This window comes from Polistes fuscatus, unplaced genomic scaffold (assembly GCF_010416935.1).
Source record: "Polistes fuscatus isolate 324 unplaced genomic scaffold, CU_Pfus_HIC Scaffold3, whole genome shotgun sequence".
In the NCBI taxonomy this organism is placed as follows: Eukaryota; Metazoa; Arthropoda; class Insecta; order Hymenoptera; family Vespidae; genus Polistes; species Polistes fuscatus.
Genome location: NW_025113107.1, coordinates 3,313,637 through 3,330,604, shown reverse-complemented (window position 1 = coordinate 3,330,604; position 16,968 = coordinate 3,313,637). Strand labels below are relative to the sequence as shown.

General features: G+C 29.4%; 4 protein-coding genes across 9 annotated transcripts; 2 read left to right on the top strand and 2 right to left on the bottom strand.

Moving 5' to 3' along the window:
- The first annotated feature begins 100 nt into the window (after positions 1-100).
- On the top strand, positions 101-1,738 carry LOC122520151 (alpha-1,3/1,6-mannosyltransferase ALG2). Of its 2 annotated transcripts, XM_043640154.1 has the most exons (3): positions 101-193; positions 297-511; positions 602-1,738. In XM_043640154.1, exons 1-3 carry the CDS (start codon positions 181-183, stop codon positions 1,577-1,579), a joined length of 1,206 nt encoding a protein of 401 aa, XP_043496089.1. In that variant the 5' UTR covers positions 101-180; the 3' UTR covers positions 1,580-1,738. The 2 variants fall into 2 exon arrangements, with proteins under 2 accessions (XP_043496089.1, XP_043496088.1); XM_043640153.1 differs by lacking the exon at positions 101-193 and having other exon boundaries at positions 217-511; positions 602-1,737.
- A 506-nt stretch (positions 1,739-2,244) lies between these two features.
- Positions 2,245-3,947, bottom strand: LOC122520147 (splicing factor 45). The gene is made up of 4 exons (XM_043640145.1): positions 3,514-3,947; positions 3,140-3,448; positions 2,631-3,065; positions 2,245-2,556 (listed from the first exon to the last, which is right to left on the bottom strand). The coding sequence occupies exons 1-4, from the start codon at positions 3,628-3,630 to the stop codon at positions 2,269-2,271; spliced, it is 1,149 nt and encodes a 382-aa protein (XP_043496080.1). The 5' UTR covers positions 3,631-3,947; the 3' UTR covers positions 2,245-2,268.
- A 20-nt stretch (positions 3,948-3,967) lies between these two features.
- On the top strand, positions 3,968-6,212 carry LOC122520148 (oligoribonuclease, mitochondrial). 5 transcript variants are annotated; one of them, XM_043640147.1, is made up of 6 exons: positions 4,099-4,207; positions 4,533-4,600; positions 4,714-4,875; positions 4,940-5,160; positions 5,318-5,453; positions 5,670-6,212. In XM_043640147.1, the coding sequence occupies exons 1-5, from the start codon at positions 4,138-4,140 to the stop codon at positions 5,448-5,450; spliced, it is 654 nt and encodes a 217-aa protein (XP_043496082.1). In that variant the 5' UTR covers positions 4,099-4,137; the 3' UTR covers positions 5,451-5,453; positions 5,670-6,212. The 5 variants fall into 5 exon arrangements, with proteins under 5 accessions (XP_043496084.1, XP_043496082.1, XP_043496081.1 ...); XM_043640149.1 differs by lacking the exon at positions 4,099-4,207 and adding an exon at positions 3,968-4,058 and having other exon boundaries at positions 5,318-6,212; XM_043640146.1 differs by having other exon boundaries at positions 5,318-6,212.
- On the bottom strand, positions 5,677-13,696 carry LOC122519245 (inactive serine protease scarface-like). Its single transcript, XM_043638587.1, has 11 exons — positions 13,369-13,696; positions 8,876-8,980; positions 8,657-8,785; positions 8,295-8,521; positions 7,769-8,123; positions 7,465-7,664; positions 6,863-7,363; positions 6,611-6,765; positions 6,253-6,533; positions 5,928-6,181; positions 5,677-5,838 (listed from the first exon to the last, which is right to left on the bottom strand). Exons 2-11 carry the CDS (start codon positions 8,970-8,972, stop codon positions 5,677-5,679), a joined length of 2,361 nt encoding a protein of 786 aa, XP_043494522.1. The 5' UTR covers positions 8,973-8,980; positions 13,369-13,696.
- Between the last annotated feature and the right edge of the window lie 3,272 nt (positions 13,697-16,968).

Here is a 16,968-nt window from a genome sequence, read left to right as displayed (position 1 = left end):
CCAATAAATAATCCTAACAAAGTCTACTCGATATAACTTGTAATAGTAATTACAATTTTAAGGGATTATTAATTTTCATTTTGAAAATTCTTTCTTAAATATTCGTTCATTTGTCATTGGTTAATTTCACGTAAAGTTCAAATAGGCAGGTGGCGTTGATGGTCATAATTTTTTATTAACATGCTCTTAGACCGTAGGTTGATAAAAAAATAAGTGCAACTAAGGAAAATTTATTATTTATAACAGAAAGTGTATGTAAAAATATAAAATGACACGCATAATATTTTTACATCCAGATCTTGGAATCGGTGGAGCCGAAAGGTTAGTAGTTGATGCTGCTTTAGCTTTAAAGAAAAATGGTCATGACGTTTCTTTCGTGACAACTCATCACGATCCGGATCATTGTTTTCTTGAAACAAAAGATGGTACGATTCCCGTTACAGTTGTTGGTAATTGGTTACCGAGACATATTCTAGGTAAATTTTTTGCATTATGTGCTTACATTCGAATGGTAAGTTCAAATAAATATATTAATTCTAATTCTAAATATCATTAGACTTTTTTATAATATAAAATTATATTATAATTGATATTGTTCCAGGTATATGCAGCAACCTATATAATATTTTTAAGAAACCGTCCAGACTTAGTATTTTGTGATTTAGTTTCGGTATGTATACCCATTCTTCGACTATACATTCCCTATATTGTGTTTTATTGCCATCATCCGGATCAATTACTTTCTACGCCTGGCAGTTATTCCAAAACATTGTATCGTGTACCTCTAAATTATTTAGAAGAGATTACAACTGGAATGGCTCATAAAATTTTTGTAAATAGCATATACACACGTAATGTATTTAAATCAACGTTTAAGAAATTACATGTTCAACCGGAAGTCCTGTATCCTTCTATCAATACAGACTTCTTCGACAAAACAAGAATAGTGATATTAGAAAGAATATTGGATAGAAAATTGTCAGATGATAGCATCATTCTCTTATCTATTAATAGATATGAGAGAAAGAAAAATTTATCTCTCGCAATAGAAACACTTGCCTATCTTAAAAACTCTTTAACTGAAAAAGAATATAAACGATTGTATTTAATTATGGCTGGTGGATATGATAAAAGAGTTGAGGAGAACGTCGAACATTATTTGGAATTAATAGAACTTTCAGATGAATTACATGTTACGGATAAAGTAATCTTCTTACGTTCTCCTTCCGACATTTATAAAGTTTCTCTTCTAAAATACTGTGATATTTTGATATACACTCCGCAAAATGAACATTTTGGTATTGTTCCATTAGAAGCTATGTATATTGGTAAACCTGTAATTGCTCATAATTCTGGTGGTCCTATGGAATCAGTTATCGACAAAGTTACTGGATATTTAGTTAATGGTTCTAGCAAAGAATTTGCTGAAAAAATTAAAATACTAATAAAAAATCCGTCTCTCATAGAAAAATATGGAAAAGCTGGTAGAGAACAGTTTCTTAAAACATTTAGTTTTACAGCATTTAGCAATCAGTTGAGTAAAGCAATAGACGAACTAATTAACTGTAAGAAAGATTAATTTGATTATCTATTTTCAACTATTATTCTTTTTTAAAATAGATACGTTATTTATTACGATTATAAATTAAAATATAATATATATTTATAAAATAAAAGTTTCAATTCTTTTATTCTTAAGAGAGGTAAGGGGAACTTAACTATATCCAATTAAATCTATTAAATTATATGTTTTCATAACTCTGTTAAGACTGAATATGATACTTCAAATTATAGATTATAAGTTTCTTAAAAAGTTTATATAAAAATTATATATATTATTAGCAAAATGTGCAGAAGTTGTTAAATATTTAATTTATAAAAAGTTACAATAAATAATTTCTATATGCATTGTTTTACTTTAACAAAGTATAAGAAAAAATTGTTATTGGAAAAACTGATATTTAATGCAGAAATGAAAACGAGTCTTACGATCTAATAAGAATTAATTCTAAAAGATAAATTAAAAATATATATGCTAAATTTTACTATTTTACAAAAAAAAAAAAATAAACATTTTTGTAACGTATATTATATACAAATATATTTTATATGCATCGAGGTAAAATTCATTTTTGATTTTCATCTTTGTTCTTTAAAACATATAAACAAAACAAGTGATAAAAGTTAACTGAAAATATCCCAAACTTCGACAAGAAAGGATTAATACGGTATAAATTATAATAATTCCTATGTGCAATATTTTTATTATTAATCCATTAATTGCAAGCTATCCAATTTTTCACTAGAGTAAAAACCTGCCTTAACTTGTCTACCTCCGAAGAATCGTCCGTTTAAATCAACGACAGCTTTAATAGCACTTTCTATTCTTTTAAATTCAACGAAAATACGAACTGCATCTTCCGGAGTTGCGTCAATAACTTCATGAATAATCACACGCGCTACATCACCATATTTTGTATTACATTCATCTTTCACTTCTGGTTCCAAATCCTCGTCCACTTCTCCTGGCCCAACCATGTTACGTAGCAAGACAACCTGAAAGAACAATATATTTTTGTTAAGAATAAAAAGAAGAAAGTCTAAAAACATAAACAGATAAATTGAATTACCTTGCTTGGTGATTTCATGATTTCCGTAATACTTGGTTCCTCTTGCGAAGTCTGCGCTTGTGCTGTTTGTTGTAGAAGTGGTGGAGACATAGAAACTGGAGGTGGTGGAGGCATAAGTTGTTCTCTTTCCCCAACAATTCTACCACCTCTTTTACTTGTCTTTTCTACTTGTAATGCTACAGACATTCCTTGTTCTTTTTTACCAAGACCTTGTCCTTCTTTAAAACCATATTTAGCCATTATCTTAGCTGCGACAGACGATGTAGCATAACCCAAATTAGAAGGTTGTCTCAGCGATGGGGAAGATGGTGGAAGTTCAGTACATTCTTGTAATGATGGAGGTGGTGCTATAGCAGCACCACCAGCTATACCCCTGGATGTTGGAGTACGTTCCTCATCTCTTTCCGGAGGTACCAAAGTACTACTTCCTGTTGCCTAAAATAATAATTGTGAATGTTACAAAATGATAAATGATATTTGATCTAATCATTGTACAATTTGATTATTACTTGGGTATCCTCAAAACGTGTATTATCACGCCTTCTTTTTCGCATTTCGGTTTCTTGATCGTGCTCTCTATCTCGAATATCACGTAACTCTTTAACGACTTTTTCGTATTCGTTAGGCCACATAGGATCATATTCGTTGATAACATTCCAATCAAATTCAATACCAATTCCAATACTACCTGTATTATTATTTGTTAATGGATTGTTAGGTAAACTTTCATCATCCTTCTCGATATCTCTAGTTTTTGATTTCAAATCAATAACTGGTGCTAATACAGCAGTTGCTTTTCTATATTGTTCACGTTTTGGCTACAAATATAATGACAATAAATATTTTAATGAATTTTACATATGTGTATAAATTTCGTATTCACCTGTGTAGTTGCTGCTTTTTTTAATTGAAGTTGCGATTGCAACAATTTAATACCGGACGACCATCCAGCAACTTTGTCCGAAGTTCGATGTTTATCAAAATCATCGTACAGAGACATTGTTTAATTTTTGTTTTTTATTTATAATTTATAATAACAATTTATACGACACTAACCACACATTACAAATATACGTATAACGACATAATTGTTTAATTCATCAAAATCCTAATCATATATAACTTTGTTTTTTAATCCTTTCGTTTGTTTTATAACCTTTTTTATATTTATAAGCAACAATTTAGGAATCACTTCAATATAAACTCAATAATGTAAAGATATTCCACGACTTATAAATTTGATGTTTGCGATATTCATAATTCGTTTTCAAGATGATGCCTAACATTACCTTGATAAAGACCATTCGACATTTTTTTAGTTCTGCATCTTCCAAACCAGATGGCGCATTGATGCAGTTGTATCAAAGTAATTGTGTGCTATCGATCTTCTTATTATCGTGATTCATTGACCTATGGGCGAAAAAACACGTGTGTATTGTTATTTTTTTTAGACAATTTTTAAATTGATATTTTTTCTTACATGCAATAAATTAGAATAAATAAATAAATGTTCTTTCGAGGTATTAAATTATTAAAAATGTATTGTAAATGGAAACCATCTTATATTAACTGCAATGGTGAATCTAATTGTTTATCTATATTATAACAAGTTAAATAAATCTAATTGTAAATATAAGCATATATTTTATACATACGTATATTTAGTTCTAAATTCGATTATAATATATATATATTTCTCCTCTAGTAATTTGATATTAAACTTGTAATATCACAAAATACATGTATATATTCGAAATTTCAGTTAATTGCATTGAATTATAAAAATCTCTTACAAAATATTAATTAGTCGTCAATAATTTTCTTTATTTATCATTTTAATACATACTTATATGTATATTTAGTTGAAAATTACTTATCAATAAATAATAATATATATTATAGTATATCCATTGCAACGTATGATGAGTACTAATAATCAAAATAATCACATGGTTTGGGTAGATATGGAGGTATTTATATAAAATTTGTATAATTTGTAGTCATAATTGTCTGTTTGTAATTAGTTGACCTTCGGTTGTAATACAACTGAATTTGACTAAACTTTTTTTTTTATATTTTTCAGATGACAGGATTGGATATAGATACGTGTCACATCTTAGAAATCACTTGTTTAATCACCGATAGTAATTTAAAAATCATAAGCGATAAATTGAATATTGTAATAAATCAATCCGATTCTATTTTAAATACTATGAATGATTGGTGTAAAGAACATCATAAAAAGGTAAATTGTTTATTTGTATTGTAAATGAATATATGCTAATCATATGTTTTGTATTTTGTTTTAGTCAAAATTAATCGATGATGTTCGTAATAGTAAAATTTCGTTGAAAGATGCGGAACAAACATTATTAAAATTTTTGGAAAGTTACGTTCCAAGAGGCAAATGTCCTTTGGCTGGTAATTCTGTTTACATGGACCGTTTATTTTTAAAAAAATACATGCCATTAGTTCACGATTATTTACATTATAGAATTATAGAAGTTAGCACGATTAAAGAAGTTGCAAGGTATGTAATATTAATAAATATTAAATAATATAAAGATATTATATAAAGAGTGTTTGAGATTTTTATCGGTCAAACGATGTCAATTTGTAGAAAATAATCTTTATATTATATATATTTTATTGATAATTTTATATACAAATATATATATATTTTACAGGAGATGGAATTTGCAAATATATAATTCTGCTCCTCCAAAAACATATCAGCACCGAGCAACTTTCGATATTTTAGAAAGTATCAAAGAATTGGATCATTATAAAAATTGTATATTTACGCCGAAGAATTCTTAGGAGGTAATTTATTTTTCGAAAACAAATATACATAGACGTTTTTAAAATTGGACATTTTACAATATTTCCATGGACAAATTTTTGGATTTTTATTTACATTCCCTACACCGGGCAAATCGAATACACTACTACTCTATTGAATAAACTCTTTTAAAAATATCTTAAGTTAATAACAATTGTCTCGAAACGTTTACTTATATTATTATTATTATTTTTTAGTTTCTTACTAGATTGGTGGTAGGTATTGATTTATTGAAGATGGAAAATTACTTTTCCTATAATCGTAAGAATTATCTTTTGTGTTAAACGTCGGAAAAGATAGATTTTGTTCTTTATAATATATTATTTTTTTTAACCAATCATTGTCGATGGGTGTAAATATTGCAATCTGTAGAAAAACAAAAAATAAATGGAATTACAAACAAATTAAGTAATAATTAAATATATTTAATTGTAAATAAAGCATAATTGTTTTACTTGATGCGTGGGAGAACAACCATTATCCTGACTGTAAAGTCCAGCAAATTCGTAAATTCCGTCTTCTCTTTGACAAGCTAATGGTCCACCAATTTCAGTTTGACACATATTGTAATTAATATTATGCGATTTAGCGCATATAGTTCCGTATTCTATATTTATGTTATATTGTTGTCCAGATGCATGTTGCATGCATGCATCAGGCGATAAAACATCAACATCAAGACTATTCATAACAGCACCAAGTGCGTGTACTAAATTAAAATAAAATATCCTTTAAGACGTTTTATTTATAAATTATTTAAAAAATATAAATATTTCTTACCTTTAATTACTGCTTGACCCCATCCCGTTACAATGCATTTATTTAATGGTTGAGTTGTAATCGAATTCGGTAAACACAATGGATTCACGTGTCTATTGTATGCTATAGCATGTTTTAAGTAAAGAACAGCCATATCATTCACAGAAGATCCCAGCACATAATTTGGATGAATGGCAATAGATGATACGTTAGTTATTTCGAATGGAAGTGGTTCTTCATGTTCAAGTTCGTATCCTAATTTCCATTCTCCAGACTTTACTGAAATTTCTTCCGGTGTAATTCTGAAATAACAAAATGATAATAAAACTATTCACTGGCTTCGTTTTGTATGTATTTACAAAAAAAATAAAGATTTTACCCATTAACACAATAAGCTGTTGTTACAACAATGTCTGGTGCTAATATTACTCCAGAGCATAATATATTGCGTTGCTTATTCGATAATATCATTGCTTGCCATGGAATTTCACCAAAAGATGTTACAGGCTTGTCTAATTCATTTGTATGTAGAGCCTTTGGAAAAATATTCCAATTTATTATATGCATATACAATAATTTCATATTGTTATGCAATTAAAAATATTAATAAATCACAATATATAATACATACACCATTTCGTACTCCACATTCGTTGGGTATACGTTGAAGAGGAATCAATACAGAGTCTTGTTTGCTAGATGCAGTGTTATAATTATTCTTAGTAAATGGCCTTGGTATGATAGAAGGTGTTTCGTTCGGTATCAATGGATATTGTAGAGGATATAATGGTCCAATGATTTGTTTTGGTATTTGAATAGAAGAATCAGGAACTTCATAATTTTTTTCGTTTGGTTGCGTGGGTAGCGTCGGGACGGGTGATGTAATAGGAAAAATTGGTTCATTGTTAAATGCAGGTAGTTTCACCAATGGCTTAACAGTTGGTGCCGTTTTTACGCCAATAGTTGGCTTCTTTGGTGCTCGTACTTTTGCTATATTTAAAAATGTTGGAAATCCTTGTTCATCAAAACCACCAGAATAATTAGCTGGTAAATTACCCGTTGGCCACGGATCTACGTAATTTGGATCGCGACAGCATTTTCCAATAATTCCGCTCTCAGGATTCTTACAACTCTATTGATAAGAAATAGAAATTAAATAATAATTATTAAATTATTTAAATTTTTAATTATGAGAATGTCTCTCTATACTGATATATACAAGTTACGACTTACACTCAATGGAACACGCTGTAGAGCATCTTTTTTTGTAAATGTGATAGGCTGTGTACTAATTACTCCTTCCTTAGTACAATATTGTTCTTCTACACAAAGTAAAGCCGCCGCACATCCTAATTGTACAGGTGGTTTGAATTCAGGAAATCTTGAACTTGGTAAATTTGATGATGGCTGTGAACCTATATCACTACCTTCATCTAAGCAATTGATTAATAAATACAATTTTTATAGAAAATTAGATAATTTTCTGTAATATAAGTCAGATATCTATACTGATATATACATGTGTGTGTACAGTTACCTTTAGCAAATACTTGATTTAAACTAGTTTCAGAACTTATTGATAATTGTGGAGATATTGTAACACTTGAATTCAGATCTGTACTTTCATTAAAATCAGTAATTTGTTGTTGTACTGCAATCTGTTCGACACCACTGTTTATCGTTGATTTTACATCTTGATATGGACTCAAATCAACCAAAATGTTTTGTTGATCTACTTGTTCTGGACGAATTTGTACTTGACTATTAATTATGGGATTTGAATCGTAATAATCACTTTGTTCCAATAAAGGAACGCTTGAGTCATCAACATCAGATGATGAATAATCTTTTATAGTACAACATATTTCGTATTTCAGATTACATTGTTGAATCTAAATAGAATAAAACAAAAGAGACACATATATAATTAAAAAATTAAAGTTAATAAATAAAGAAAAATTATTATTCTCTTCGTGTATTGCAGATTTACTGAATGATAAACAAATTCGTATAGTACCTGTTTATTATTAAAATGAGTAATTTAATATAAAAAACGTATTTACCTGTTCTTTATCACGAATGAATTCTTTTTGTATAGAAGTAACGTATCCGCTTATACAAAGATTTTTATTCACGCAGAGTTTATTATCTCCGTTACAAGACACAGTTAATCCCTCGTCAGATATTTCTTCTTGTTTTAAATTTGATTGAGAATATGTAATGAAATCTGACATGTCTGTGTTTTGAGATATCGAACCAGAATATAAGTCGGATTGACTGATATAAAGTGCTGTATAAACAAAATATTGTTAATAATAAATCATAAATATTAACTGGAACATTTTCATATATAATATGTGTGACTTTTTTTTATTATATTAAATTATATTTATTTATCGTGTAAACGCGTGTGTATACTACTTACGTCGGTTTAATTGATTCCAATGAGTACCAAATTCACCAGATTGTTGTTCTCGCAAAAATTGTGGCGAAGTATTAGAAGAACTACTATCTTGTTGTTGATCTTGTTTATTATCGTACCAAGATGATTGTTCTAATAATGAATATAAAGATTTAATTTAAATAATCATTGATAAGTATTTCTTGTCTCTTAAAAAATTCAATTAAATTTAATAATACTCACGCGATGTGAAATAATCTGGAATTTGGTTGTAAGGAAGCCCATCAGTACATGCATTTAATATTAATGCAATTAGAAACGTCCGTAATGGTATTCTCATTTTGAGAGCTTTTTACAACAGATTTAAAAAAATTAATTAATTATCAAAGAAATCTAACTCTTTATTTTAATTATTAAATAAATAAAAATCTATTATAGCGAAGTTTTGTGAACCATTCATTTCGAATAAAATAATTTGTGCAAAGTAATAAAAGTATTACTTCTGAAATTTACTAAAAAATGATTCGATAAAATCTTTATTTACAATTAAAAAATAGTTCGAATAAAGATGGAACGAAGGATGAAATGGAATAAACGTAGGCGAAAGTCATAAAACTAATGGGATGATGGATACAAACGAGAGGAAGATCGACGACTATAGAAATAAATTTGATAGGAAGACGCGGAAAGCTATTAGATATCTTTGTATGTTAAATTAAACTCGTATATAATTCGAACGAACAGTTATCGATGATCGATACGATCTCATTCGATAGAAATAAATAATGTATTAATGTATTAATAATAATTAGATCCTTGTTCGAATGAAGTTGGTGTTGAAAAAAAGGAAGAAGAAAAAAGTAAAAACAAAAAACCTAATAAAAAAAAAAAGAAAACGTCATCGAAATCAAAAACCGATATATCGCATTATCAAGATTCATTTTATAACAAGGAGAAAAGGTCTTTTAGATATGGAGAAACTTGTCCCGCCACTCTCTCGTAGAAGATGAAGATTTTTATTTAATTTTATTCCGATGAAATATGTGTCGCGTTACTACTATCGATTAGATACGATCGTAGACACATTTCGTATTGATACTTTTCGTGATTTTCGTCGTCTCCTCTCTTTCGTTTAATCAAAATTCTAATCCTACTATTCGCGTTTGTGCTCGCGAGCGCGCATTGGTTTTAAATATTATCATTAAATTTGTCAACGATAATACTCAAAATTTATTTATCGAACTTTCTTAACGAATTAATCGTAACGAGAATTCTTTCGTCAACGTGTGTATACACATATCGAAATTTATAATTAATCGTAGAAATATTTAAAATTCGCTTGATTATCAAAATTTGTGTCGAATAACAACAAGTCAGTAGGATAGTTGTCTCCTTTTTACATATGAGAATTAATTAGTAAGTAAATATATCTTCTTTTTTTCTCGTAAAACTTGATGAGAAATTTAATCAACGAAATTAAAAAGCCCCAAAGTGAAATCCGAGAAAGAAAGCAATAAAATCTTGACGCGCGGGAGAACATCTCTCCTTTTGACTTTGAAATATTTTTCAGTTTGCACTTACATTCTTGCGTACATATTTGTATACGTTTGTATGCATGTATCTGTGTTTTTAACGCTAAATATTTTTCATTGTCTACTTGGTTCTCTCGATGATAATATTTTATTATTATTTTTTTCTTTTTCTCTCATTTCTTTCCCTTTCTTTTCTTTTTGTTTTTGCGCTCTTTTACTTGGTTGGGATGTCACTCCGTAATACGAAGCACGTTGTTAGTTAGACTCACTTTCACTGCTTTTCAAGGCGGTCGATTTTGTATGCGTCATTTCGTCTAGATGTTTTTGACAGAATGAATTCTCATGCACGCTTGACGCAACTTTTTTGTACGAGATGGAACTTCTTCTTCTTTTTCTCCTTCATCATCTTCTTCGTCTTCTTTTCTTTTTATCTTTCTTTCTAGAGATTAAAGTTACGATGAAACGTTGATTTACCTTCGGCCTTTAAGGACGCGGCTGGTTATCCGACTTTGCATGACTCCAATTTGCCGGGTCTTTTTTTCTCTTTCCCTCTCTCTCTTTCTCTCTTTTTTCTTCACTCGTACGCTCGTTCGTTCCGAAACATTTCTTTTCCTTTTAACCTTTTTTTCTTCTCTTCTTATTATTTTTATTTTGGTCATTCCTGGTGACCAGATGATCTCATTGAATGATGAATTTCGAATTCGTACCGGCGCCTCCTCTTACAATGATTCATGAGGAATCCAATTTGGATTCGATGGACAAGGTCGATTTAAAAATGGACAACATTTGTACCAGGTAATCGGATAACTTATTCGACTTACTTCGATATATTCGTGTCAAATGGAATGCGGAGGTGGTATTGTACGTGCTTCGTGTAATATACGAATATTTTTTTTTCATATGTTCGTGTCATTTGCCTAAACACACGTCAATGAATTTATTTTTTATTTATTTATTTTCTTATTCTTTTTTTATTTCCTTTTTTTACTTTTTTAATTTTTCTTTATCCTTAAGGAAAGTTGCTGCAAAATCGAACGGTAAAATGTGTTTTGACCTCTATATGTGAGAAAAGAATGCGGACAGAAATTCCATCCCACATAACAGACACCATCGCATACGTATTTATACGCGTGCACACACACACACACACACACACACACACACACACACACACACACACACACACACACACACACACACACACACACTCTCGCGCGTACGAATATATGAATACAAAACTAAAACATCCTACCTACTAATATTACAACTATGTTTTGCATATATTTTGTAAGAACACGGTACTCACGCAGATATTGCAAATAACCGAGAAATCGATAAAAATAACTTCAATCTGTCGAGGTAATGCGAAACTTAGCGAGTTTCGTTTTCGCTAATAATTGCATAAAGAAAACATATAAAATCTATAAAATAAGTGACAAGTACTATAGATTAATTTTTGGATGAAATTAAAATTGTCTATAACCGATGAATGATGGTAATAAACATTATTCAATACGACATATTATCACGAATATTTTTCTGTCGTGTTCATTGCATTTTTCAACATAAATATATTTTAGTAATCATTAAGAGGATAACCCAAGAATTTTAAATATCGAAATTAAGAAAGTGAAAAAGAGAGAAAGAGAAAATAATCGTGCGAATTTTTGAATTGTTATCGGTGACATTGTTGCTAATATTTTTTTTTCTCTATTGAAGTAGTCCTTGACATTTTTGTTAAGACTACTACTTCTCAAATAAACATACTAACTAATATTCAAGTCATTAACGTATACATACACATATATGTGTGTGCATTTTGGAAATTTTACTGGTGACATTGTTTCAAATATTTTATTTTCTTTCTATCGAAATAGCTCCCGACATTTTTGTCAAGGCTACTGTTTCTTAAATATATGTACTAACAAATATTCAAATCATTGACGCATACACACACACGTATACAATTCCAGAGACTTTACTCGATGAGACGTACTCGAGTAAGAAGTGTTTGTCCACAATTGAAAATGTGCGTTACGTCAAAATTAGGCAAATTAACAGATTAAACGAAAATTCTTACGTCAATTGCGAATAATCCTCGAATTTTTTATTGTTAGTGAAATAACAAAGCTTAGGCAGTGACAATTTTTTAAACAAGAAATCATGATCTCTCTCTCTCTCGCTCTCTCTCCCAAAAAAAATGATTATATCGAATTGTAAGAGAGTGCTTTCGAAAACGGGTGTCCATTTACAAGTCCATACATACACGCATACTTCCATACATTCATATATTCATACGCATACATATAAAGTGTGTATCGATCGAAACGATTTCGCGTATCGATAAAACGTACGAAACAGAAATGTAGGTTATAGGTAATATCGTTTGCGAGGGGAATTCGGACATGCTTTCTCAAGATCGTCGAAAGGAAACATTCAGTATATGAGAAGAAAATAAAAAGAAAAGCAAAAAAAATCACATGCACACACACATGTACTTAGTCACATGTAAACGGATACATATGTATACGTACTACTTAACATGCATATCGAAGAATATGTGACTCTACTTCTCTGAAAAGAATCGTCTGATAATTTTTATACTTCCATACATAAACACACATATATATACGGGAGTTGTATATGTGTGTATCAGTGGCCACTACCTTGGCAGCGGTAACATCCTTGTAAATTTAGATCTTAAATTTTCACTTTCTGGAACGTGAAAGCTGACTCTTCGACGTCATGTAATTATTGCTCCCTTGGACCCGGCATTTCGTTTCGAAAGCACTTATAGGAGAACCCGGGATACATATCCGGAATTATTATTATTTAAATACCTTACCTTACTGCAATTATTATTATTTCATATATTTTTCTTTTCATATTCATTGAGAAATAAAAAAATTTTTTTTTAATTTTACGTGTTTGTCTATTTCATCGAAGTTAAATTTTTTTATGCAAAATATATGCGTAAGGTTACGTGCTAATGCATACACATGTAGGTAGATGTTGGGCCAGGATTATAACGAGAATGAACGAGGAATGATGCATATACACGTATATTAGATATATATATATATTACATATATATTGCATGTATATGTATATGTGTGTGTAGATGTATATGTGAAGACCCCATATATCAAAAGTAACACCTACTCTCAGAGAAATAATATAAAAGCATGTTATACTGGTACTTACTTTTTAATCTCTGTATCCTCCCGTGTGGAATATGCGTATACACGTGTCGCTTAAAAGAAAGTCAATATAACTGGCGATGGTTTCATATCCCTTCTTCTCTTATAGTATCCGTCGATATTGAGTATCTCTCCCCTCCCCGCCCTCCAATACCGCTTGAATTTCGATCTTTCGGCATCTCCACCTATGCCGATCAACTAAAATGCATTAACTTTTTCGAACGGTTCACATTTTTATCACGGATGTCATTTCTAAAACATTCTTTTCTGGTTTTTTTGCCCTTACGTCACATCGACATTTTTCAAATATTTATGGAAATTTTTTTTAAATTATTTTATTGTACCTTGTTTCACTTCTTTTTTTCTTTTCATTTTCACCAGGTCTTTTTCCTTCTTCTTCTTCTTCTTCTTCCTTTTTTGTCTTTTAGATTATAACATTTTATTGTACAGATTGACTCACAGACTCCCACGATATGACACATTTAGAATGAGAGAAAAAAAATCTATGTGAGTGAGTGAGTGAATGAGAGATAGAAACTTGGAATTACCGTATTCTGTCTCAAGAGCAGTCTCTTTACGGGAAAGATCCTCCTTCTATATTTCTACTCCCTTTACAAAAAAAAGAAAAAAAAAAAGACAAAAAATCTCATTTTTAATCGTCCCCACAAATCGTAGTCGAACAAAGGATGCAGATGCGAAATCATGCGTTGAAGTTATATATATCTTGAAAGGAGAGCTCTTTTAGGATGTTGATCATTTTACTTGTCACATTTATTTATTTATTTATATTTCTGTTCTTCGTTTTGTTTTTAATTCTTATATTCTTTTAAAGACGTTATGCTTTTAATATAAACTAGTTGTTTATTTTAACAACTCTTTAAAATTACTTTCAAATAATTCGCAAGTATAATGGCAAAGCATTTATTATAAGTCTCGTTAATTCTTTTCTTTTTTTTTTCAATAAAATCTTACAATTCGTATAATTAAAAATAACAAAAAAAAAAAGAAGAAGAAGAAATTTAGTAAAAGTTTTTGTTCAATTTAATATTTTTATAGTTGGCAGAAAGAAGAGAACAAAAAAATTAAATTATTCGCGATTGCAGGACGTTATTATACATTATCTACGGGTCTCGTATGACCCCGAGAAATTTTTTTTACCAAGCAAATATATAGCATATTCATCCTATGGGTTATTAATTCATAAAAATTTACATTCAATTTCTCATCGAGTTACAACATTTGCTCGTTTGTTCATTCGTTCGTACGTTCATTTAGAGACGGTATCACATTGCGTATAATAATCGATCGATCGATTGATCGCGTTACCTTCGAATGCCTTCGTCTAAATGAGAGTTTCATTGCAAATATACAAGGTGTACTAACTGATACAGGCTATGATGCAGGTATACTTAAATGTATTTATTCACCCGCTACAGGGTACAATATAAAAAAATACACTTTTATTGAGTAAAAATATAGATATAGAAAAAATCCACAAGAAATTACCTTATAAGAAAATGTTCTTTCCATGATACACCTCTTTTTCCACCAATCAAAATATGTCTTAAACATTTTTCATATCATTAAAAACAAAGAAAATATTTAGGTTGTCTCCTTCAACTAGGACACCCTGTATACCTAGTGTCAGGATTAGGATTAGCTACCTCAAGTTATAGCCTTTAACGGCCAGATTTAGTTTTCGACAGGTGAATAAACCAGATTTTGATTATGAACTAGTTGCAAGGTCCGTTAAAGCCTCGGGGATAGCTGTTATAATTTTTCTTTTTATTTTTATTTTTTTTTTTATTTTATCCTTTTATATTTTTACACGATATTATTGTATAAACAACTATGTATATTTTCGAATCAATTCGGGGCCACTCTCTACTTCGAATATTTCACATTTTCTATCCACAGACCGAAGAAAGGTTTAGATCCTTTCTTAAAAAAGCTTTCATTAACTCCATCGAAATATCCCCCAAAGAAATTAGTAGAAGTTGCGGAATTACATCGATTACTCGTTCATAAATCTATGTTTATCGTTAAACGAGCAACGTATTTGATATGTAAGAACCATCATTCATGAATTTACTACGATCGTTTATTACGTTTTACGTAAAGAATTTATGTTCTTCCACGAGTATGCTAATGATACGCGAATACACTCTCACTATGGTGTATATGAATTATTTTTTTTTCAAACCATCATATCTTGTCAATTATTTTGTCTTATTTTGACAATGCTGGATATTTGTCGAATGCATTGTTAAATTTCTTTATAATAAACTGTTCCCACTTAGTTATGACATGAACTTTTGTCATAATCGTATAAAAGTGTATATATGGAATATACATACTTAATATATTTGATTATTCAAACGAAGTTTTATGTTCTTTTGTTATACTGAATTTCGCCACGATCTGAATTATTTGATATATCATGTGATTTTATATGACGTTTAAAAATATATCTTTTTGTTTGCGATGTTTCTAATACAAGTGTTTGCATGATGTTTGTCATTATTTTTGCTATAAACATCATTAATCTTACACGCGGTATAAGATTTAAAAGCAGAAGAATACGGAGCAGGGTCAGATTCATTCTGACGTCGTATTTAGAAAGTGAAAGTTCCGTGTCATAGATCATCGCATTTTCAAAGGGCCATCTGTCCTATCTTTTGAATGGCGCCTAATAAATTGGGTTTCGTTATTAGGTGGATATTCATGTTGAAAATGTTGTGTTTAACTAAATTTTTTCTTTAAAAAATTTATTTTTTAAAAAACCTTAATATAGTAAATCATTTGTAAAATACTACATTTTGTTGTGACGTTAAATTAGGGAAAAAATAATTTTATTCCAGTAATGAATATATTTTTATATTTAGCTGTACGTATTGTTTTCTTAATTTTCTTTTATATTTTGTATCTACGATCACTTCTTAAAAATTTTGAATTCTTTTCTACCTAAATCTGTTTTATCGATATGTAAATGAATAGGATCTATATCGACATTACCGATAGGAACCGATTGTAATTAAGAAAGAGTTGAAATTATAAAGAAAATGTTCTATATTATCGACAATTTTGAATATAAATTTTATACAAAATTTGATTAGACATTTATTAAACTTTTGAGATTAGAAATAATTGTAAGAATGAGGAATTTATTAATTTGACCCAGGAATGGATAATTAAAAAATGTTAATAAACATTAGAGATATTTGTTTATCATATTATATAATATTCTTTTAACACTCGAGCAAAAAGATCAATTTTTCGTTTATTATGAATGACAATTATTTGTATAATTAAATCTAAAGGTAGAGATTTGAAATTCTTTGGGTGTTTTTGTTTAAATGAACATATACCTTCGTATTGAACATTCGGGAATACATTGAAATTGTTTATAAGCTATTAGAAATTGTAAAATGTGGCCTAAAAGTATGGAAATTTTGCAAGATAAAATGGCGAACATCGCTTGTAGAGAATTGTTAGAGTCTATGTGGATAAGTAAATTGTTTTTTGAACAAACGGACATACGTTAAGTTTTGTTTGTAAAGTTGATAAGTATATTACAATAGAAAAGTTTTTATGCACCGATCTG